General features: G+C 33.9%; 1 protein-coding gene across 3 annotated transcripts in view; it reads left to right on the top strand.

Moving 5' to 3' along the window:
• LOC106867622 (trissin receptor) overlaps positions 1–27,500 on the top strand; it is a 177,129-nt gene that overhangs the window by 138,144 nt on the left and 11,485 nt on the right. For 2 of the 3 annotated variants that reach the window (XM_089357640.1, XM_052970726.2), the window contains exons 2-3: positions 23,593–23,702; positions 24,164–24,481. In XM_089357640.1, the coding sequence (XP_089213766.1) occupies positions 24,316–24,481 (166 nt within the window). In that variant the 5' untranslated portion in view covers positions 23,593–23,702; positions 24,164–24,315. The remainder of the gene's footprint in view (positions 1–23,592; positions 23,703–24,163; positions 24,482–27,500) is intronic. The other variant, XM_052970727.2, reaches the window with a different exon arrangement.

The raw sequence follows: 27,500 nt of genomic DNA, 5'->3' as shown, positions 1-27,500 counted from the left end.
AGCTGTTCGACATAACTCTGCAATGTATTGAACGAGTGCATGTGCAGTGGTTTCGTTGCATAATTCTCACACATCTTGGAGGAATTTGGATAAGAACTGTAGAATTTGACCTCAAAACGTAAAGAGCCGGAACAATTACCGAAAGGCACTTCGATAGATATTCTAAAGTTTACCCATAGCCCTGCACTCGTAATGACTCCACTTCTTATAAATTTTCTAAAAATTTTACCCTGATACAAAATATGTATAAATCGCCATGAAATTGTTTTAAAGGTCGTAATAAAAATTATAAGATATCAGCTTGAAAGTTTGGCACAAGGCCAGCAGCTTTTAGGGGAGACGGAAGTTGATTACATTGACGCCAGTGTTCAAATGGATTTATTTCATCGACTCCAAAAGGATTTTTTTAAAAGCCATAATACAAGCTGAATATAAATATATTCAGCTAAATGATTTTCATTATATTTATTTATCTTAAGTACTTGGTGATGTAATTAAATCTAGAACAGAGAGAGGTAAACGTCTTATACTATTGACTCATTCATGGAATCGTTGATAACTTATTCACCCTGACCGCGTAATTTCTATAAAAAAATCAAAAAGCTTGTTTAATAAAAAAAAAAAAGAAAAGCTTTTTGATATTAGAACAATAAATTCTTTGATTCTTTTGTCATTACAATTTTTAATAAGAAATATTTAAAGAGATTAATGAAAGCACTTAACGCATATAATAAAGAACAATAAAACTTCAGTCACGTTAAATTAATGAATTTCGAATATTTAAAGTGAAATATGTGTTCGGTAAACACTTGTTATTGCATCGATATTTAATTGGATATTAGTAAGTTTTAGTCTTAAATTTCAGTGCTCTTCCAGATTCAATACTCTGATAAATCAGCCTCCATAATGTTCAAACTCGTTTCAGGTGTTTATCAACCCCTTAGTTAGCGGATCCCCGCCCACAGAATTCAATATTAACTATTTTGCAGACTCTTGACCTAGGATATATCTTAATGCAAAAGCTCTTGGTGTTTTGCTATCAATAGTTGCTATGCCTTAACTTCCATATTTTTAGTACATACACTGTGTTAACTTCGTAGTAGTTTCCGTGTAAACTGAAATTTATAAAGTACGGGGACCTGTTCGGCGCAACTTTATAACAGCATAGCATTATTTAATAATGAATCTTGTTTCACGAAAATAAGATCCCTTTTTGTTGAGGTGATTACATGCATTTATTTATTAGGAATGCTGTCATTTTAATAAAATGCAAATTTTACTATTTTAAAAAATCCATTTCATACCTTGAAAACTTTTGGTCCTTTTTTGCGCTTCAGGAATCTCGATAACACTCGACTTCCTACACCCAGAATCAGAGACATGTTTTTCATGGAGGAAGCTATTGCTGCTTTTAACAGTAGATTTGAATCTTTCTGTCTTCGTTAGAAAAAAAAAAGAACTAGTAGAAACTAGAGATTTTATTCTCTTGGTTTGCAATGATTGATTTATTCAATTTTTTTACACTGATGTAGTCTTGCATAGTGATTAGGAAAATCAGATCCATTTTTATGCAAATTAATAACGAAAAGCTAAACGTCTAAAATTTGGTTAATTTTAGCCAATAAGAAATCTCCAAATTGTAACTTTCGGTATGTCGATTCAAAAGATTCTGATTAGCTAAAAAAAAAAAAAAAAAAAACTGGGAAAACTTTCAAACTTAAAGTGCTTTTTGTGTGAATATGAATGTGACTTTCATAATTAGCATGCAATACTACATTCGAGAAAAAAATGTGAACTAGATTGAACACTGAGAACGTTCAATTTCAAAGATAAATTCTGATTCAGGGATTCTTAAATGAAATTATGGATTCTATGTAATTTACAGAAACATTAATACAATAATTAAACGTTATTGTCGCCTTCATTATTACAAATCTTGCATTACTTAATCACATAATCCTTCAGTATATTTAAATTTGATAAAAAATACTAGCCTGACTTAAGTTAAAATATTATAAATTCTATGTAATTTATGAAAATATTAATTATACTGGCAGAAGTACGAAAATTTACAGAATGTATAATTAACGTTCATTATATGATTAAAACTGTATATTTTTATCAATGGCAGATAAATGAAAAGCATCGAAGTCGACTTTGATGTTGTATCTATATACTGTAAGCTATTTGGGTCGGCAGTCTGCCAAGTATGACACCTACTGCTTTTAGTTTACTGGAAAACTAACGATCCTATATGAAAGAGACATCAAAACAATAACCATAAACAACATGCATGTATGATTATATCTTATAAATTACATCTAACTATACAAAAATTACATATAATTATATATAAATTATTTGGATATTCATCTATGTGTACTTCACGTATAAACACTAATGACAGGCAAAATACTGTGGTTTTCGTCCGCGATAAAATCTCAGAGGCGTGCTACATTAAAAATATAATGTTTTATAACAGATAAAAATCGTCTGCTATTGAGAAGGCTGGATACATTTCAACCTTTTGAGCTTTGTCAATGGCGTGTACTCGCACCTATATCACTAAACGAAGTTTGACTCGATTTATAGGAAACAATGAATAATACATTCGTTGATATTGCGAATAGTTACCAAGTTGAATAAAAACCCGGCGTACAGAATCGAAGCAATATTATTCGTAGTTTCCGATGTATCGAGGAGACAAACTTCGTGTTGATATGTGGCGGCGAGTTCACGCCATTGACAAGAGCAAAAAGGCCGAAACGCATCTGGCGTTCCTGGTAGCCACAGCCAGGACGATTTTTTGTCTCTCTCTGTTATATATTGTGTTCTTAAAATAGTATTTTCTCAAGCGATGGTCTTTCTTGGACGAAAGCCATAATATCGTGCATGTAAACAGTGTATATAATTTAAGTATACATAGACGGCTATCTTAATTTAATGCTGTTTAATTTTCGTACACTGGAAATTAGTTGCAGCTTCTTTTAATTCATTAAAACAACGCCTAAAAGGATTGCGTCAAGGAATGATTATTCGTTTATTTTTCTGACTTCCATGCACAGACTGGTGTTTGAAATGCATCTATCTTAAAAATATCAGCTTTAACTTCAGAATGCACCTGCTTGTTGTTTATGCATTGCAGATACTTCAAAACTCCAAGGAATTAATAGTTCCTTAAAGAAATTCCTTATTGAACTTTATTTAGAAATATAACTCATCTGTCTTAGATAATGCTATTTTTAATTTTTATACCTATCTCGCTGCAGCTCAGTTCTTAGAGCAAATACAGCACAAGATGTTATGAAGATAGTCAAACTGATTTTGTTTTATACAGAGAACATCCAAAGGTGTTAAAATACAATAGATTCATGAGTATAATCACTATCAAAGTTTAATATCTATGAAAATTGTTTCTTTCATATTTTGATAATCGATATTCATTCTTTCATTTTGGATGAACTGAATAAACTTATTAAAGACAAAAATTTGTCAAGTTGTGTTTTATTAGAAAGAGAACAAAATTAAAAATTGAAAAAGGTGAACTTTCGGTCTAAATATTTACAAACTTCTTTACGATAATTAACTTATGTAATAATAAATGTATTGCAAAAATGAAAATAACAACTACAGTTGCAAGTAATGCACAAGCGTGAAGTGGTAGATTTAGAGGTAGATATCTACAGTAAGCTACTGAAAAGTTACTCACTGGAATCAGCACTTATCGATTCTTCGTGTAGCTTACTATTATTTTAATCTTATGGAAAGCTACAAGAAAGATATCCATTACAGCAGAAGACATTTTAATCTTAGTATGTAGATGAAAGAAGATATAATGTATTTTGTACTGCATCACAATTTCGGCCAAAAGCTGCATCATAGGTTTATGATTTTGTTTATGTTGAATGAAAACTAAAATATACATTGAATATAGAGTGAAATAATATATTAGGGATAAAAGGAATCGGCAGTAGTCAGAAAATAAAATCCTACTACGTCATCAGTTTACTGGTAAACTACAGCTTTTGTATAACAGCAATATTGCATTGATAAGATCCTATGTAAAATATCTATATATATATATATGCTATATATCAATTATATAGATGTGAGAGAAAATACTGAAATAAAATATAACGTGTGAACGTTATTCAAAATATAGATAACAAATGGAAATTTGAGCACGTGTAGTTGGAATATTATATCTTTTTTGCAAATGATTCTACGGTTTATATTTCGCGTTAGATATTATCAACAATTTTAATCTTTCAGCATAATCGAATGATATGATCAAATAATAGCTTTCATGCTCAACCTTAATATGTAACCTTAATGAAATAAGCTAAGTTGAAAATATTTTAGTTTCACCTATGAATACATACCTTGATATTGTTACTAGGTATATCTTATATTGTAAAGGTAACCTACAGCTCACTTTACCATTCTTTCTTACTTTGCTTCTTTATGTTAGTTCGCATGTAATATTGTCTGCTTATTGATACGAAAATAATGAATTAGATCAGGAGACGAAAATAATTCATTCCTTGTTGGTGGAAGATTATATAATCAACTATAAATAATGTGTTTCTTTTTACTACGTAAAGGACATCAGATTTTGTTCGAACAGTCGTGTTTTAAAAGATAATTAATGTTTCAAATGAGAATTATATCTAAAATGTAATATGTTCCAAATGACAATTGGTCTTTGTTCCTTTTAAAAGATAAGAATAATAGAGATAAAAAAAGGCTTCACAGAGTTGAGAATAAGTATGAAAGTTATTATCAAACTCTAGATTATGGTTTCTAACACACACACACACACACACACAAACACACGCACATGCACACACATATACTGGATGTAAGAAAATTAAAATTACATATACAGAAACAAATTCATACCATTCATATGTACATATGTAGTGACTCCAGTCAGACTGACATTTTAGATTTCTACCTACATTCATTGAATCATTTGGCCACGTGCCTAGCTATCTCAGTACTAATGTTGAGGAACTGGGTTTCAAGCTAGAACGCTCCTAATCAGAGGGTTACAGGTACAAACTATGAAATATAGTGTCAAGATACGTAAAACATTGGAGAAGTTGCATGTAGTAAGATCCACATATACAATGACATCGATGTCTGCGCCATGTGCACGTGCATATACATACATGCATACACACACACACACACACACACACATACACACACACACACACACACACACACACACACACACACACACATATATAGTAAATAAAAAAATGAAGAACGAACACAAGAACAAACAACAACACGAGGACGTGGTCCATACAAAGTATTAGCAGACCCTCAGAGAAGGAAAGAATGGTGGTTTTATGTTTCGAGCAAAGCGCTTCGTCAGAAATAGGAGACTAAGAAAACATACACAAACGATTGCCGTCTCCTTGTGCTTCCTTGTTGTGAATGGCATTTCTGATATTCTGTCTATGATCTCTCATATGACTTTTCCGACCCGCTGCAGATTTGCATAGTTTGAAATATAGAGACAGACGGAAGTTGCAACTTGCTATTCACTTCTAACTGGTGAGGTCTGCACGTGTTGTCTTTCTTCTGTGACCATTGGACTTTCCGTAGATGACATGACGAATAAGGATAACCATGAAAAGACATCTGTACATCATTAGATTATAGGAATAAATGCTTGTACAACACCAGTGCCAGTCTCTGAGTCTCTGTAATTAGAACCTAGTGATAGGCCGAAGTGAGATGGCAAGTAACCACGTGAAACCGCAGGTTTTATATTAGCGTGTGCCGCTCCTATAAGGATGCTGTGGTAACAGCCAGGATTCTCACGCTTTCAGTGGTTTTACTGCGTGCCCTGACATTAACCAAGAGTATTTCTGAGAGGTGGTGCCTTTTAGCCCTTATTGTTCCAAGGTCTGTTCTGAGCCGGAGTATTAGCATCTGTCAGGGCCCCACCTATGGTTTAATTGGCATATGCGATGACACTCCATCTGAGCACGGGGACACAGAAATACCCTCGGTTGGTGTGGGACTCCTTGGTGTTGTTTGTGTCCTGGGTATAACTTTAAACAGCATCCCGTAAAGGGACTCTGCTTCGGAAATCCCGGGATTTTTGAGGAGTGTAGAAAACATACATACATATATACATACATATATACATATATACATACATATATACGTATAAGCATGCATTATTACATGCAGATACATAAATAGCAGGATTCATAAATATATATTTTAATGATGTCAGGCGCGCAGAAGCAGAAACTGTTCCATTAAAATGAAGATAAAAATAAAAATAACAAAGAGACAAGTAGCATGAAGCCCTAAGAAAAAAACAGAAACAAATTGTAAATATTCGAGGAAAGTTGAATATCACTAATTTACCAAAATAGAAGACAAGTTTCAAATCAAAAAAATTGTATAAAAGTAAAAAGAACAAGTAGGAAGGAAGAACAAATTATGCCAAATTGAATAATCACCTTATGTATATATGTATGTATGTATGTATATATGTATGTATGTATGTATGTATGTATGTATGTATCCATACATAAATGCACACACGTATGTATGCATGCTTGTATGCATGTATGTGTGTTATATTTTATGTATGTATATCTGTATGTATATCATATTATATTATATTGTATCACAATATATACGCAAGAGATATACCTGTCATATGACAATAATTTTTGGAAGGATATTTTTGCCACCACGAGTAATATCAAGATATATGTTTCAAGCAATAATTATATTTAAGATTTTGGCAAATTACTTGGTTCTTATGCAAAATGAAGAAATTGAAACCAATTTCCAAAACAAAAAAAAAAACCCAAAAAAAACAAAATACTTATTATCTTAAAATGAAATAAAATAAAGCAAATTTCTCGCTTCTGTATTTGAAACAAAAATATGCTATCATTTCTCTAAATTTTATCTACGTAATACAAATCTAATCTATCGAAAACCTATACCCGTAAAATTTCATTAAAACATGTGCATTTTTCAGAACGGTATAAGCCACACATCCTGCACCTCTCATGCTAATTCTTTCTCTCTTTTATACTCTCTAACTCAAAGCGATCTAAAACTTGACTATGGAAAACAGTCAACCAACGGACCAGACTAACCAACCAACCAACCAACCAACCAACCAACTGTTTGTCATGTTCTCAGCACATGAAACTAATAGTATCACATAACAACATATATTGTGTTTATTAAATAATATTTATCTCTCAGTAGATGGAATACTTTTTGTTGATCTTACCATCACGGAGCAATACACACTATATATATATATATATATATATATATATATATATATATATATATATATATATATATATATATATATATATATATATATATGTGTGTATGTATATATATATATATATAATAGAAATTGAGAGAAGGAACTAGTCGCAATAGAAAACCATAAAGGAAAAATTTAATCGTCACTAACTGTGACTGAGGGTGCTGAAAAACACCTATATTGCCAGAGATATGAGTGAAAACTCTTCGAGCTGCATGAAGCACGCAATATATATACAAACATTGACAGGGGAGATAAGCGCCCCATGAACGAAGAGAGGAGCACTGGACTAGACAAGTTTCGTATAAAACTTGTAGGATCATCAGCAGAAATACCCGTGACGATTAAATTTTTCCTTTATGGGGTTACATTACGGCTAGTTGCTTATCTTAACTTTTAATATACACATTAGCATTTCACTAAATCATCTATGAATTTATATGGTAAATATATATACTGGCAGACCAATTTAGCCAAACCAGCTGAACGATGGAGTAGGCATTGCTCACGAGTGTACAACTGATAGACGAAACTAGTCTAGTAAAAAAGTGTTCTACCTTCGTTCATGGGGTGGTCATATCTCTCTGTTAGTGTATATATATTGGGCGCTTCATGCAGCATTAAAAGTTTAACACTTATTTTCTGCAATATAACTATTATACAGTACCTTCAGTCACAACTAGTGATGGTTACATTTTTCCTTTATATATATATATATATATATATATATATATATGTATATATATATATATATATATATATATATGAACATATATGTTTGCACAATAAACTATGTACCATATGCAAAGCTATTCAAGAAACAGACTTTATGCGTTATAAACAGAGACTTTTTGCTTTATTTCTTAATCCCTTATTTACTCTAACAACTCTGCAATTATGCTTAAACTATAAATATTTTAATATATGTTTACCAGCTCACTTTTGAACCACTTATATTCATTCTTTGCTAGGCAGCTGCAACACTACTTTAGTTTATTAGTTTAATGTGATGGGTGGAGTACTGTTTAATGTACACTGCATTTAACGTACACTGTATCACAATAAGAGCTACTAATATTTTCTTACCATTAAGACACATGATTAGGCAGGTTTTATTACGTCTCCAAGCAATCCTCAGGCTGAACACATGCTTTGTTCTAATTGGAAACCAGGACGCTTTTACATGAGAAAACACGGGAAATACGGGAAGGTTGATGCAAAAAGTGGAATGAAATGACAAAAGATGAATAAAAACGGAAAAATAAAGGGAAGGAAAGCAAAGTTACGCCCACTTTGACCGCAGAAGTCATAAACTAGTTGTTGTAGAATGTTTCATCTGAGAAGGGTCCAAAATCTGCGACACAGCTACTCAGTCAGGAGGGTGGTAACATCCACTTCACCAAAAAATATTTCTCTATATGTTTGTATTTGCTAGAAATTTCGGGCCTGGATTAAGTACTGCAGTGGAATTATTGAATCTAAAAAGAATATGCGAAAGATAGCACATTGCAATCAGGCGCCCGTTGCAGTTAGACACCCGTTGCAGTTAGACACCCGTTGCAGTTAGACACCCGTTGCCGACCAGCACCCATTGCAGTCAGGCGTTACTTTCTGTACAATAATCTGTGAAATTTTTCTACTGCAAAATTGAAAAGTTGGTACGAATTAATTGTATCCAACTTGATGTTTTCAATGTGTTTGTGTAAGTAACAGTCATCCATCTACTCATGCACACACACACACACACACACACACATACGCACACACACACACACACACACACACACACACACACACACACACACACACACACACACACACACACACACACATGCAGGTGTGTCTGAGTGATGAAAACATTCGCTTCGCAACGATGAGGCCCCGGGTTTGGTCCTACTGTGTAACAGCATCACCAGTAATTTTTACCTCGACCGCGAATCGATTTAAGCTTTGCAAATGAATATGGATTAGCAGGAAATTATGTGGAAGCGTTTCGGGAATTTTGACTATGGTTAAAATATTTAGCATTGTCAGTACTGGTCACGTGAATTGTACTCAAAATTACATACATGCAGAAACTCAATCACTTCGCGCTTTTATTCAATGAGTAGAATAACTGGACGCACATAATCTAGAAGAGATGAGAAAAGTTCACCATACATACATACGTACATACATAAATGCATATATATATATATATATATATATATATATATATATATATATACATATATAAAATCGATAAATCTACATACATAACCATTTTCCCCTCTAGTACAATCTAATTTACTCTTTCTACTCCTATTACAAATCGTTTCCACTGCTACTTTCTCTTATGAACGCTTATGAACGATCCAAGAAAAAAGACAGAAAGAAACGAAGGAGAAAGAGTGAGAGTCAAATAAACAGACACACTACCATTCATACGTAAATATACACATATAATATCTACACATATATATGTACCTATGGTTACCAATGACCTCATTCTAATTGGCGGGAATTGTAAGTTATCTTTCCATTTCTAACACCGTCCTTCACTATGATAAAAAAAAAATAGCGACACATCTTTTTCAAATACGATCGACAAACATTTATTCCCTACAAACTGTGAGTTCTTTTGAAAATCTTTTCTAAGACACATTTATTTACTACCATATATATATACACAGACAATACACACTCATACATACATACAAATACACACATACATAGAAATAAACACATACATACAAATACGTCAACCTTTTTCAAATACGATCGACAGTCAAACATTTATTACCTACTGTGAAATTTTTGAAAATCTTTCTTAAAACACATTTACTTACTACCATACATATATATAGAGAGACCGTACACACTAATACACACATACATACATACAAATACACACATACATACAAATACCTGTTAGTTTTTTAAATTTATTTGCTGTTTTTTATCACCCTTTCCCTCTTCAATTTTACGCATACTTTCCAAGACAATTTCTCTGTACAAAGTAACTTTCACATCGACAGTCAAACATTTATTCCCTACAAACTGTGAGTTTTTTAAAAAATCTTTTCTAAAACACATTTACTTACCACCATATATATATAGAGAGAATACACATTCATACATACAAACACACACATACATACAAATACCTGTCAATATTTTTCAAATACAATCGACAGTCAAACATTTATTCCTTACAAACTGTTTTGTGAAAATCTTGTTTAAAACACATTTACTTATTACCATATATATAGAGAGAGAATACACAGTGATACATACATACATACATACATACATAAACCTGAAAGAAAAAGGCTGATTAGAAGACTACAGATTCAAGCCATCAATGGAACTGTAAAGATATGTAAAACTTTCCAAAAATTTAGCACATAAATACATATGCATGCATCTAGACATAAAAACGCATCCATAAAACAAACATACAAATCTGCGCATACACTAACACCAAATACTGCACACACACACATATGCACAAATACCTAGTTGATGTTGATAAAAGTTCCAATGAAGGAGCCTTGAATCTATGTTAGAGTCCGGCTCTTTCTCTATGGACAAGAAATACAGAAATGAAACTGATTGATAACATACATACAAATACACACATACATACAAATATACACATACATACAAATACCTGTCAGTTTATTTATTCATTTGCCGTTTCTTATCACCCCCCCCCCCTTCAATTTTATACACACTTTCCAAAACAATTTCTCTGTACAAGTAATTTCACCCTTTCTTTGAGACATGGAATGCCACCGAAAAAGAGAAGTTCTTATACCGCATCAGCACTGGTGCTAAAGGCGATTAGAGCAAACGAGTCCTCCGACCAAACTCCTGTTAGACTTTCACAGAGCGCCTTACGTTCAGCAGAATGCTGAGCTGCTGAAAGTTTCCAACAGCGCACCGTACGCCTAGCCAAAATGGCTTCATACGATGCTGCTTTCAGGGCTACAGAGGGCCCGGAACAAAGGGTGACTCGCCTAGCTAGAAACGCTGCTGCTAATGCTGCTTCCAGGTCTTCAGAGGGCTAGGAACAAAGAGCCACTTGACTGGCTACAAACGCTGCAGCAACTGCCGCTTCCAGGTCTTCCGAACGTTTGGAACAACGGACAACTCGCTTTGCTAGGAACACTGCCGCTAATACCGCTTCCATGGCTTCTGAAGATGCAGATGGGCGGACCATTACCATTGAAAACGTGGCTTCTGCTACTGCTGCGAGACCTTCCCACGACCAACACGGGCAACGTTCTACGTTGCAGCGGAACAGTCAACGGTGAGAAGCTGCGTGCGGTGTGACGAGTCCCAGCAGCCCTTACTGGCACCTACGGGCTTTCAAGTATGAGCCCAACTTTAATTACTCCATCCGCGCTGACATAAATATAGGGGAAATGCGGTTCAATTGCCAATTCTGCAATGCTAAAAAGTGGGCTGCGTACCCACGATTAATCCCCTCTTTCCTCCATAGGGCATCTATTCTGTTTTTACAGAGCACGAAGTTTTGTAACAGTACGTCCGCTGCCGTTGGTGGAAACGGAAGACACTGTATTCACCTACGAACTTTTCACCCTTCCAGGACTACCTACCAAATTGTTACAATTGTGAGAACGATAACACAGCCTTTTCAGGGCCACCTCACATTCTATTGTTACCCCCTTCTGAGAGCGTTGCAATGCCCTTTGCAGGGCTTTCAATCCAGTTGCAAATCGATTGGTTGGGCGTAAACTTATATCAATCTTTGCCTCAATAATCATAATTGAGCAGAATCGAGTACTTTAAAGCAATTAAGCCCTGAGCAACGCCAGGCACTTCTTCAAGTATATATATATATATATATATATATATATATATATATATATATATATATGCTTAGATACATTCGTATATGTACATAATTACATCTATACGTATATATATACATGCATATGTGGGCACAGGACGTCATGAAACGTGTACAACAAAAAATACGAAGTACGAGTGCATAGAATATGAACTATTTATTCGAACAAAAAAGACACAGATAAGACAAACAACACAAAGAACAACCTCTCATCAGTTTTTCTAAACACGTATTTCGAGCATTTAACAATATACACTTTCGATAAAACAGTTTGTCCCACAAACCAAATCAAACAAAACACACACACACACACACACACACACACACACACACACACACACACACACACACACACACACACACACACACACACACACACACACACACACACACACACATATTTATATATACACATACATATATATATTCATACATATGTACACACACCCATATATATATTCACACACATATGTATATGTATATGCATGCATATATACATAAATCAATATATATATATATATATATATATATATATATATATATATATATATATATATATATATATATTTAAATGAAATATTCAAACACGGAGATTTGAAGTTCGATGTCACTACTGTTCATATCATCTGTGGATAAATTCAAAATTTGATGATATCACCAGTAGTAGCATTGGTGGAACGCAGTTATGATAGCTTTAAGGAGCTATGAAATATCGTAATGATGCTTAATGAGCATCTACCTGCTAGAAATAAGAGCCAAGTCTTAAGTAATCCACCGTAGCGCACCAATATAACAGAGAAAAACAGTATGCGAGGAAAACAGACCGAATTAAAACATTTAACAAAACAAATAAAAATATTATGCAATTATATATATGTATAGTAGTTTCGGTCATTAGAATGCGGCAATGTCGGAGTACAATTGTTTTACACATATAGTATATTTGAAGAATTGCTGAGATTATATCTTTAAGAAGGCATAATGCATTTAGGGTGGATCTTACAAAGCAAATATAGCGGGTATTTTTCGTTGAATTTCAAGAATGATATAATTTAATACAAAGTTTTCAACTTACCTAATCTTATATACGCACTTTCACACGGCACACACAATTTGATTAGTCGGTGGATAATTTTCGAAAGTATATCATCGATGTAAAGAAAAATTATATTGTATATAGAGTTTTGCATTGAAGGAAAATATTGTCAAATATTATAAAGATCGAGTTTTAACTTTACCCTACTGGCTAAAACACAACTCTCGCTTGTTGTGCTGCGGGTAGGTGACAAATCACACAGAAATTCATGAGTTATATGTATTGGTTGTTAAAAGTTAATAAAATTGAGTGAAGTTATTAAGAATGACGCAAATACAGATTTTGCTCTAAAAAAGAAAGAGCGCAGTAACAACTAGTACTAAACTGATTTATCACTGTTCAGCATAGCAGTATGCTCATTCTGCAAGATGTTACTCGTATTAGAATAAACATATTTTTATTCTTAATACATTTTACCCAAAAGAGTGATGTATATAAATAGTTATTTGAATACAGTACACGTTTTGAACAAGGGTGATTATTAATGTAACTGATCTCCAATGCTTGATTACTACTTTATTTTATTCTTCTTGTATTGTTGGATGTTCAAGTAGACATTTTGAATCAAATCTCGTGGATTTGGCGACACTTGAGCTCAGAGTATATAGTAATGTTTTCAATAATACCATGACACAATACGACCCATACTCATCTGTTTCTGTTGTAATAAATTGTGTATGAGTAAATCAATAGATGGAGTATATAGAAGTAAGTATGGTGATGCAGAGAATACTTAAAATACTAAGAAAATGTCTATTGATGCTCTCAAAATCCCTGAGGACGTTAAAGAAATATTAACTGTTTTTGTTCAACCTTGTAATCTATACACGGAATCTGGTTCTGAATCCAACAACTTTTACGTTGGCTCTTTTAATACATCTTTGACGATGGCTCATTTAATACATCTGTCAAATGCAGTTAACTAATGGGTGAATCTGTCATGTAGAATGTTTGTATAAAGAATATATACCCTCGGGCTTTATTTATCAATGAATCTGAATACAAATTTATAAATTTCCTGTAATTTCAGCAATTTTATTGTATCTTCTCAAAACGTTTCAATATGAGTTATTATTAATTTATTTATTTATCTGTTCATTCATTCAGTGTAAATTTCATCTAAACCATTATAGACTGATGAAGGTATATAATAATGCTCATACAAAAGAATAACCAGAGAACATAGCCACAAAAACTAGAGAAAAGAACAAGAAACTGAAACGAAGTAATGATACCTAAGAATGAAATATTTCTATGAAAACCTTTTGTATTCTATATGAATAGGAAAAACTTAGTGTTTCGTTAAATATAATTTCACCTCCATTAAAGCCATTTTCAAAATGTCTTCTCTATTGAGTAGTATGATACAGAAAGTGTTCACGTGTTTCTTTGTTACAAAGATGAACCATGTTCAATAAGGTTAGTAAACAACACGCACAATAGAAAAATTGAGACACTTTGATTACTTACTAGATTACAATGGTGTTTGGATCATTTAAGAAACAATACAGCAGATATAGTGCAGGCAGGCTACTGATATATTACAAAACATGAAAGGGAGTGTTAAACATGATAACTAGACATGAAAACGATAGTTTGACAAGAAAACAAAACATGAAAGGGTATTGATCAGGATAAATAACTACCATAGGCATTAATAGAATATGGAGACAATGCTAACTTTAAGTGACAAACGAAACCGGTTAGTAGTCATAGTCCCTTATGAAGTTATTTATCACACAACACTTTCCGATTCTATACTAGAGAATACAAATATTTAGAATAGGATTATTTATAAAACATAGGTTTGCATTTTGGAATTTTATGAGTTGTTTGGGATAAAAGAAGCGGTTTCAGTTTGGTCATAAATGACCAGTCGTTTCTGATATAGCATATTTTCCTGAATGTTTCATGTCAGATTTTTTACGTGCATATTTTACGCAGCATTCATTTGGATTTCAAAGACAGAATATCACTAATAATCATATTTATATTCAGAATATCACTAATAAGCATATTTATATAGAGACATACAGTTACACTTTTTGTTTTGGTGTGGAGAGAAGAGTCGAAAACATCGTCCTTAGTACCTAACTAGTACCAATTTTACCGACCTCAGAAGGATGAAAGGCAAAGATGATTTTTAGCTCAGTTAGAACCAGATTTTTAAAGGCATATTTTGTACGGTACAGAACTGATCCTGAGATTCTTCACCAGAATATTCACTTCCCCTTGATATCTTTCATTAACATGATGTCGTAGTGAAACATACTTTTTAGTCTTCGCTGCTCCTACTAAAGATTTTATGTAAAACTGTCAAGAGAATGTAGGAGGTGATTTTATATTCACTTTCTCCTTATATACAAGTTGATAATTATCACTTATTATATTCAGTCGTAATTTTATTATATGCATAATAATGGGTCATCCCATAAATAATGCAGCTTTTTCAGCTGTATGAACTAAAAGTCGGAGGAGGACGGGATAAACTACCTGCATCAACTTACTATAAAAGAAGGTAGTAATTTTACCTTGACCTTATTCTTAGTGAAAGATTTGAAGAATGCAGTTCGATTTTAACAGTCATATTTTGAAAGCTATAATGGAAGTGACAAAGGAACATATTCGGCATATTTTGCTTTATGAGTTCAATAAAGGCAACAACGTAATGGAAAGTGTGAGGAATACTAATGTAGTATATGGGGATCGGACAATAAGCGTAAGTCAGTGTCAACGGTGGTTCCAGAAATTCCGAGCCAGAAACTACAGCCTGGAAGACGAGCCTCATCCTGGAATATTTGTAGAGCTCGATGAGGACGTCTTGTAAACCCTGGTGGAACAAAATCCTATCGTAACTGTTGAGGAACTAGCAGAGAAGTTTGGATTTGGTCATTCAACCACTCATTATCACTTGCGTGTCATCGGAAAAGTCAGCAAATTGGGTCAATGGTTTCCACACAAACTTTCCGAGTCTAATCGCGCGCAGAGAGTGAATGTATGCTCTTCTTTGCGGTCACGTCTCACGAATGAAACATTTTTTCGACCGAATAGTAATAGGTGACGAGAAATGGGTTCTCTACAAAAATGTTAAGTGCCGAAAACAATGGATAGGGAAGGGAGAAACACCAGCGCCCCAAGCTAAAGAAGGTCTTCACCCACGTAAGGTGTTGTTATCTGTTTGGTAGGATATGGGAGGTTTAGTCCACTTTGAAATTTTAAGCCGAAACCAAACGATAACAAAGGAGATCTACTGTGAGAGGTTTGAGCGGCTTAAGACAGCGCTAGAAGAAAAACGACCATCCTTGGTTTCAAGACGAAAGATATTCTTCCATCAGGATAATGCTCGGCCACATACAGCGCGGATGACATTTCAAAGGCTGGAGCAGTTTGAATAGGAAACGATGCTTTAGCCACCATTTTCGCCGGACGTTGCCCCATCTGATTATAATTCATTCCGCAGTTTTCAAAATCATTTGGACGGAAAAAATATGAATTCTGTAGACGAGATCAGAACAGTACTGGAGGAGTATTTTTCGTCACGGACATGTAAAGTTTGGAAGAGGGGCTTTGCAAGTCTATAAGATAGATGGAAGAGAATTGTAGAAAATCAAGGAGAGTGTATTTTAGATTAGAAAAGAAGTTTGTTATTATATTTCGATTTTAGATTCGGCTTGCAAGATTCTTTATGTGAGTTGAGATGTTGAAGTATATTTTGTTGTGTCTGGAGAGAGTCATTCTCTTTTAGTGCCTTATTATTTGACAAATTCACCGGTAAAGTTTCCACTCATTTATTTATTTTTCTAAAATTTTCGTTGCGTCTAGTAAACTTTTCAATAGTTGTTGACTCTGTCCGTTATACGAGCTGCCTTCTTTTTGTCTGTTTGTGCGCATGTATGTGGGTCAGTGTGCACGCATACACATGTATGTATCTATGTATGTATGTATGCATGTATATATGTGTGTGCGTATGTATATATGTATGTGTGTACGTTTGTATGTATGTATTCTGCATATTCATGTGTTTGCGTGTTGTTATGTGTGTGTGCATGTGTGTTTATTTTGATTTTGAAAAATAACAAAAGTATTAAAAAAAACGCATTATTTATGGGATGACCCAATATGTATAATAAATAAAATTATTCAATATGTATAGCATATAATAAACTATTTGTAACTTCTTTGCATTGATAACATTATGTACAGTTGAATAAATCAAATGAACGTACAGAAAATTATCATGAACACTGCGTGCGGATTTAGTATCGTTATTAATTCTAATCGTTGAGCGTTCAATTGTCAATGATTTAGCAAGGCAAAAGCTTACCGTTCTTCACATGTATAAGCCAATTTAGAAAAGAAATTTTTGTTAAGATTCAAACCCATTTCAAGCATGATATCAGAGTTGTCCTTTTTATCACATTCCTGATTTGTAGTCAAGCGAAAATTCTTGGAAGATTTCTAATCCAATTTAAGTATAATGGCTTCAGAGTTGTTAGTTCTCTAGTTTGTCATCAAAGGAGAAATCTTAGAACGTCTTAGTGAATGCATTCTTTATAGTTTTATTCCTTCATAAAAGATAAACTTTTTCTTTGGAACGGTATGTGTGATGTGATCATTTCGTACTACACTCTCCTTAATAAAGCTAATACCTTCCTTTTCTCCAGTTCGATATCTCCGATTATTATGCCTCTATCTTCTTGATGCCATCAACTGATGTCTTCTAATTAAAAACTGTACCTCAGTAACGACCCTTCTACATCTTGTCCATTTTTCTTTATGTTTCTCACTTTATCTCCCATTCTATCTCTCTTACTTAGTTTTCCATATAAACAATGTTTCACATTATGCTAATCGCCAAAATCTTTTGATGAGAATAAAATGATGTCGCATCACGGATATCTAAAATCTGTGTTGATCTATACACCTACAATATTATTGTACTTATTATTTGGTTATGGGCATCGGTTATTTATCCGAAACAGCTGTAAAGGTAAAACTTGATTGCCTCATTCATATATTCTTATACACATGCTATCATGTAAATAGACTCCTTATGCTTAGTTTTGCTTATCGATCTTTTATACTTCTTTACTCTATCGGTGAAGATCCGACTTCCTACACCGGAGTTACCTAGCCTTGAGCTGCAGTTAAAGTTTCAGATTTACCTGAGCGCTAGTTTGTGAATATTGCATTAGCACTCTTAAACTTACTCTTCACACATACATACATACATACATACATACATACATACATACATGTACATACACATACATGTATACATACAAACATATATGCATACTTGCATACATATATGTATGTACGTATGTATGTATGTATGTATATATGTATGTATGTATGTATGTATGTATGTAAGTGTCTGTCTGTCTGTTTTTGTCTGTCTCTCTATCTCTATATATTTATCTCTCTATGTATCTGATTGTCTGTTCGTCTTCATAGACACAATCTCTGTTATGGTGACGTTTAATTGAAATGTACAAAATGAACAACGAATATGAACTTTACTGTGTGCAGCGTATAAGCTGACGTTTCGAGCGAGTATACACCATCGAGTATATATATTTATAAGTGTGTGTGTGTGTGTGTGTGTGTGTGTGTGTGTGTGTGTGTGTGTGTGTGTGTGTGTGGAGGACAAACTATATATACATATATATATATATATATATAGTTTGTCCTCCACCTAGGCCCACGGGGGCTTTTTTCAGAAGCTTTGAATAAGGATCTAAGCGATAGATTTTGTTGTTACTTAACGGTTTATCTGAAATCTCTAACGTTTCGCTCCTCAGATACTGAGAAATAATAGTGGAAGTCTACACTTTCAAGAGTAAACAAGACCGTGTAAGAGTTTTTTTATATATAACCCAATCAGTATTTGTTACATTAGTGATTTATTACTCTACCTTCTTGCTGATACAACAATGGCTTTTGTTCTTCAGTAATAGTATGTCGCATGCTGCCCTGCTATGAAACTTATCTCACAGATTTCTTTCTTTTACTCTCTTCACCCATTGCCGGCTTCACACTGGCCGCTGTCCCCAGTCTTTGTTCGCCTTAAAATGTCAACAGTTCGGAATTTACTTCCTCTTATTTTTTTCCATACAATGGTTACCTTACATCAATCACTGTAATGTTGCAAGTTCCGAAGAGCATTAAGAAGCAATGGAAACAATCACTTCCTAACGGAACTATATACGACGGGAACTTTTCAGTTTCCGTCAACGAAATCAACTTACAAAGCTGTGGTCTTACTGAGGCTATTGTAGAAGATGCTTGCCCTAAGTACCACGCAGTGAGACTGAACTCGGAACCATGGGGTTGGTGAGGAAGCAAACTTCTTACCACGCTCTAACATCTGAGCCTGTATATATGTATAAAAATATGCGTATGTATATATGTTTGTATATACAAAACGGAGTGTTAAAAAGTAATTAATACAGATTCACGATATGTCATGATGTCGAATGTTCAAGCGTCATCGCTTTCTTCTTATCGTCTGTTATCAGCTGGTCGAAAACCTCAAATCGCTATCGCTCTAATATTATTCATGGTTAATTATGGATATGTATATAGTGTGTGTAGACCATGGTTATAATTAAACTAAGAATAAAACGCACTAGAAATAAATACCACAGGACACCGTAATGATTCCGCCAGTCCTCGGGGAAGGATAGAAGGGAAAGTTGACCTGAGCGGGATCTGTAGTTGACCTGAGCGGGATGTAGAAATAAGATAAGAAACAGCTGTTCCTGAACCCCATCAAACTATAGAAAATATAATCATTATAGACATAAAGAGATATAAAACATGAAAAAATAGTAAGCGGTATAACGACGTATACATCTTTTATAAAGAACACATAATTAAGAAAAAAAAAACACGTGTTATTTAGAAGAAACTAAATGCTTTATTAAAATAATGGAAGCAAGAAAGTGCAGAATTTAATTTTTTTTTTTGATATATCAGAGGGCAAAATAATAAGAAAAAAACTCAAATGAAAAAACATAAAGCAGCAGGTGGTTTAACTTAGTACATGAAGTTTCAAAATACTTTTTCATAGTACACACACACACACACACACACACACACACACACACACACACACACACACACACACACACATATATATATATATACATACATATATACATACATATATATATGTATTTATAAATATGCAATGCTCATATATATGTGTGTGTGTGTGTGTGTGAGTATATATATATATATGCATATATATATATGTATATATATATATATATGTTTATATGAATATATATATACACACACACACACACACAAACACACACACATATTCTCTCTCCCTTTCTCTTTCTCTCACTGTGAGAGTGTGTGTATAATGAAAAAGTAACTTGAAGTTCATGTCTTTGATATATGTGTATATATATGTGTGTATACGTGTATCTTTACTACTTATATAGTGTCAGACTTTCATAAAAATCCTCTGCAATTCCTCTCAAACAATAGAATTAAAATATTCTTTTTTTTTTAGCATCGGGAAACAAAGACATGCACACTGTCATTGTAATTGGAAACCCAACGCTAGTAGTAGTGGATCTCCGTCGTTTGACATTACATTTTCCCGATCAACTGCATTACCTACTCCTCAATTAACGTCTAAGCTGATGTGTATTCCACACACTTCTGATTTTCAGAATTAATAGGACAAAGTGTGTAACACAGTGTGTCGCAAAGCTGTAACTTTTGAATTACATCTAAAATCCACCCGGCAGGCTTTATTTTAGTTTCCATCTACTCGATTTCATTCACAAGATACGAATCGATCCGAAGTTATAAAGAATGCCATTAGCGCAAGATCTCGCGTAGTGAGATCGAACCCCGGATTACTTCCCCATTTAGCCATACCTCGCCTACTTCACTCCGTATAAGATTCTAAATCTGCGGTAACATTTTCATAGTTGCGTAGGGCCAAGTCAGCTTTGATCAAGTGGACATTCCCGATTTGACTATCACATCTGTTTAGACGTACTAAATTACTCTATATGTCTTTCATTTATTTTGCAAAATTATGGTGCAATTTAAGAAAAGCTGGCTCTGGTTTTCTGCAGATTGAGGCCCGATAGTGAACATGAAGGCTGGAAAGTTATGGAGTATATAAATTTTAAACTGTCACTTCTGCTTTGAAATGAAATAACTTTAAAGAATTGTAAGGAATGAATTAGCGTTATGTGAGTCAAGTATTAAATGACTTACAGCAACATGTATTTTTGTTTGTTTTTGCTTTAACAAAAATAAATGCCTAGGTCTTTGAAGGATACATTAAAGCTATGTATATTCTTATAAACGAATGAGACGGAAGCTGTTTCCGGTTGGGTTAAAGTACAACAAAACCACAAAATCAATAAAATTAATATATATATATATATATACACACATACACATACATACACGTGGTCTGATCAATAAGTATCCGGACTGTTGTCATAGTAACGAAGCTAAAGCATTCAGAGTGAAACCGCTTGGCACAAATTGACCTTAAACTCTGCTGTGCATGCGCATTAAGTTTTATCTTTATTATTTCTTTACTATACACAAGGGGCTACGCACAGAGGGGACGAACAAGGACAGACAAACGGATTAAGTCGATTATATCGACCCCGGTGCGTAACTGTTACTTATTTAATCGACTCCGAAAAAATAAAAGCAAAGTCGACCTCGGCGGAATTCGAACTCAGAACGTAGCGTCAGACGAAATAACGCTAAGCATTTCGCCCGGCGTGCTAACGTTTCTGCCAGCTCACCACATTAAGTTTTATCTTTGTAGCTTACTTTTGCTGTGCACAGCAATGCTTGGAAGTAACGTGTGTAGCGTGTGATCGTCGCATTGAACATCACAGAGAAAGTTGGGCGGAGAATCAGCTTCAAATTTTACCAAAAGCTCGGCGATACCTGCACATGATGTGATTCAAGCTGAATGTTCTGTAAGCTTATATTTCTCTGAAATATATCTACTGAGGTTGGAATTATGTTTAGTACTGATTACAAGAGAACACACGTTACTTATAGAGTGCTCGGACGTTTACATCGATGACCCATTCGACCTTATCGTAAGAGCCAACGAGGGAGCCTGCGTGTCGTTAATCGATCAACTAAAATTATCAATGGAATTTCCTGCAAATACACGAAGCCGTCTTAAGAATGGAATAGGAGCAAGCATATTGTTATGTATGTATGTATGTATGTATGTATGTATGTATGTATGTATGTCTGACTGTCTGTCTGTCTGTATGTATGTATGTAAGTATGTGTGTATGTATGTATGCATTGATAGCTATACATCGATATTTAGACATATCGGTATCCATATATGTACATCACTACATCTCTAAATATAGCTGTATAGATATCGGGTTAGGTACGTCGATATATATTTACTGATATACAATGTTGATATATACTGCATATCGACGATACAGATATATATCGATAAACAGTTAATAATTTCGGAATTGTTTATTACTATACATTCCGATATACAAAGAATTTGAACGATTAAGGACGGAACATTGATCATAAATCTGATCGATCAGGATTGACCTGGAGCTAAAGCAACAACAACAACAACAACAACAATATAGAAAGGTTTCGTAGGCTTGAGAATTAGTATAGATCGGACTGTCGTCCACGAGAAAAATTTTTTCTACTTCAAGTAAAAACAAACAACCCAACGAATCCGCAATGCAATTTTCTAATGCATATCTCCATATAGCAAATTTAATTTTAATCACTTCTTAACTAAGCAACTAAGCTACGTGCTGTTCTTCATAATTTTCTGCTTGTTGATCCTGTTTACTTTTGAAAAAGTATTTTTATGTTAAAGCAATATCGAATTCGAACTAAGCAACATAAACGTAATTAAAATTTTTTAAAGAAATTATACTCGCTAATATAACTGAAAGTACGTGATAATATTTTGATACACCATAAAGCAAATTTATTTCCAGATAACTCAACTACAATATCGTGTGCTATACAAAGTGTTTCGCCGACAGATACATACATAGAATTGAAGCCAAATTTGGTTTTCATGTATGGACCTTCTATCACTTAATTCCTGATCATACATGTAGTATTAATTGAAATAATGTGTGATCAACGAAGATGCAGTCAGACTTCAGAAATATTTTGTTTTTTATTCTGTTACTCGAAATTTTCATAACTGTCTCTCTTATAAATTTTTACTTCATATTCTATATTTTGGTTTTGTTTAAAAGATAATTATTAAATCGTTACATGGTGTTTTCTTTTCAGTTTAAAAATAAATGATGTTTTGCTACAGAAAGAGACAGGAATGGTTTGAAGATCATATGGAATCATTAATCATAATTTCTTCTAATATGATTTTCAATGCCCAATACATGGTGAGTTCTCGTCGTGCCTTATTCATGCTTGTTGATTCTCACAAAATGTTCTCCTTCTGCATTTCAGATATGCATAGATTTTAGTTTATTTCAACCAATATTTTCTTTATTTTTATTTTTACTATTATATTTTTTATACCTTCTTTTGAGATCTTCATCTATTCTAAATCTCGCTGTGATTTTATAAACATTTTATAGCACCAGTGACTGTGCCTTGGCGTGGCCATTATCTCCAACTGAAACAGGTTAAAGTAATGATAAGAATGAAGATTGTATTACGGTTATATTTTTGTGTTGTGGTTTATAATATACTAGTGTACTATGCATTTGTTTTAATTGTTTTTCTATAGATTTGTATACCGGCAGAAAAATACTTTGCAAAAGATATATATGTAATGTATGTTGCATTAATTTTTTTGATATGATCTTAAATTTTCTTATTTAATTTTCCTATTTTCCAGCTAGAATTCAAAATCTATACTTAATATCGACGTACAAAAAGTGTGCAATCTTACTGGAAATATAAACGTATTACAAGGCAGCGGGAAGTTTGAAATGAAATAACAGTATTAAATACCTTAATGAATAATAATTATATTTCATATATATTACAATGGAAAACCAGCTTAATTCAACAGTGGCTATTGACGAATTGAATAATACTCTTAATGGTACAGTTGGTTACAGTTTGGGCACGTTTATAAACCCGTTCAACAAAATACACATCAAAGTAACATTTTGCTTTTTGTACTCTGTGATATTCATGTGTTGTGTATTTGGTAAGTGTTTACGATTTTTATAATTCGATTGCTTGTTGTGCTCACTTTCCAACCACTTGGTTTCGGGTTCAGTTTCACTGTGCGGCCCATTGGACGAATGTCTTCTACTGTAAGTGAATTTATGAGTGAATTTGGTGAGACAGATACTGTGAAGATTCCCGCCATATGCATCTGTCTTCGTGTTAGTGTTAATCTTCTACCACTGCTTGCCAACTGGTGTTGGTTTGTTTACGTCGCTGTAACTTAGCGTTTCAGCAGATAGAATGAGCATCAAACTTTTAAAATAAGTACTGGAGGTCTATTTGTTTGTCTAAACACTTCAAGACGTTATCCTTGCATGGCCGCCGTTCAATGATTGAAATCAGTAAAAGATAAAAGAGTTTAATATTTGTGTAAGCCTTCAGTTATTTTATTTTTGATAGTCCGAGTTCATTTGTTTTTTGAAATCGATCTTAGAACTTCGTTATTCTTAGCATAAAGTTCCTTGTATATAAGTGTTTTAAGTGTAAATATGTGTGCATGTGTGGAGAGTGGGAAAAAAGTAGTTATTCTCTTTGTAATATATTGTTAAATTTCCTGGTCTAACTAAGTTAGGACTAAGACGTCACCGCTTCAACACCATTTCCCGGTACCTTGACTGTTTTTAACGGAGTCTACTCTCTTGCCGTGGAGGCGCAATGGCCCAGTAGTTAGGGCAGCGGATTCGCGGTCATAGGATCGCGGTTTCGATTCCCAGACCGGGCGTTGTGAGTGTTTGTTGAGCGAAAACGCCTAAAGCTCCACGAGGCTCCGGCAGGGGATGGTGGCGAACCCTGCTGTATTCTTTCACCACAACTTTCTCTCACTCTTCCTGTTTCTGTTGTGCCTGTAATTCAAAGGGCCAGCCTTGTCACACAGTGTCACGCTGAATATCCCCGAGAACTACGTTAAGAGTACACGTGTCTGTGGAGTGTTCAGCCACCTGCACGTTAATTTTACGAGCAGGCTGTTCCGTTGACCGGATCAACTGGAACCCTCGACGCCGTAAGCGACGGAGTGCCACCAACAACTCTCTTGCCAGTCCTTCAAGTTAAGCATATCTTCTCCCCACCCCACATATCTTGGAGGAGCTGCAACGGGTTGTAGATGCAACCTTCTTTTATGACTTTAAGATAGAAAAAATAGCGTATCTATTCATTCTTAATACGTGATAGCAAATTTGAATGTGAATATTTGATCGCTGTTGTTTTACATGATCGGCGAATATTTTCTCTCCTTAGACGACAGGTGATTCACCGGTGTAATGATTTGAGACATCAAGGTGTTTCGATCTTGTGTGTCTCATCAGTCAAAGTTATCCAGCTGGACTGATGTATCTGACAACAGCACAAGCTTTCGTTTATAGGAATCAACAGAAGATGATTATATTTTTATACATACTGTTGTCGGCCGAACAAATAATAATCTATGGGGTACAAGCTGTGCAGCGAATATCTAAACAATACTCATTCATAGTTGAAAGTATCTATTCATAATTAATACGTTCTGGCAAATAATGAACGTATTAAGAATGAATAAATATTCTATCATTTTATTTGATCTAAGTTGGGATTCTCGCTGTTCTGCGGCAAGCAATGAATCATGATGAAAAATCTTTTATGAAAAAGTGAAGTAGCAATATGCTACTTTGAACTATTCAATAGACACAGCTGAGAGTGAAACTATATTTAAATCTGTGACAATGTTTAATACTTCCTCAGATATTTTTATATATTGCCTCAGTGGTCACAAGCAGCTTTACTCTGTCATGATTGAAAAATAAATATGCTTTAACCCTTAAACGGCAGCCATCATCAATTGACGTTTCAAAATTTTCACGTAGATATCGCCATCCTCATAGGAAAGGAAAGTGAATATTTTACAGGACTTTTCAATAATGAGACTGTAAATTTTAATAATCGACAGACTAACAATTATTATAGTTTTTGTACTTATCTAAAGTGAAAATACGTATGAAAATTACTCTTAAAACAATGAGATGTTTTTGTTTTTTGGAACATATTCATTCAACTTGTTTCCGCCTTTTAAAGGATGAAGTCACGCCTACGCAGAGGCTTCTAGGTAGTCTTACAACATTTTAAAAATGATAGAAATGCTTCCTCAAATTCCACCTGCTTGTGTAGTGAAGGAGAGAGAGAGAGAGTGAGAGAGAGGGGAGAGCGAGAGAGGAGAGAGGGTGAGGGACAGAGAGAGAAGGGGAAAAGGGACAGAGGGATTGATGGGGTATAGAGGGAGATGTGTAGAGAGGAAGTAGAGCGGGAGAGAAGTGTGTAGAGGGGGTTGAGAGGGAGGGAGATATAATAACGTTTGGAATCATATAATGCAGAAGAAATATATCGCAAAAATATAGGGGTTGGTTATCACTGTAGCAAGGTATTTGAACATAGGTCTGTTGATTCAGGATTGATCTCTCATGGCCAAACAACAACAACAACAACAACAACAATATAGACTTCAATAAACTTATCTTTTGTAAATCGAAATCTTACTTGATACCAAAAATCAATATGAGTCTGCAGTAAAATCTCTCTATAGAAATATTAATTACCACTGTCATATGCCAGATAATTTGATGTTTTGCTAACAATGCAAATAACTTCAACAATAGATGCTTCCTCACAGGAAAACAAAAATAACAAAACACAGAAAAAAAAACAACAAAAAACAAAGAAAAGGAAGGATAGCTCACCAACCGGTTTTTGAGAGGATATTGTTTCGTACATGAAAATCCATGATATCTATACTTGTATGCTCGAGTATAGACTGTACTAATTGAATCTTTTCTAGAATAATACTGTGATTGATTGTGTGTTTAGATATCATCATAATATACCAAAAGTATATATACATATCTATCTATCTATCTATCTATCTATCTATCTATCTATCTATCTATCTATCTATCTATCTATCTATCTATCTATCTATCTATCTATATATATATATATATATATATATATATATATATATATATATATAT

This window comes from Octopus bimaculoides, chromosome 9 (genome assembly GCF_046866305.1).
Source record: "Octopus bimaculoides isolate indiv1 chromosome 9, ASM4686630v1, whole genome shotgun sequence".
NCBI classification, from domain to species: Eukaryota; Metazoa; Mollusca; class Cephalopoda; order Octopoda; family Octopodidae; genus Octopus; species Octopus bimaculoides.
Note: the sequence above shows the minus strand (reverse complement) of the source record. Positions and strands in the feature narration are given on the sequence as shown.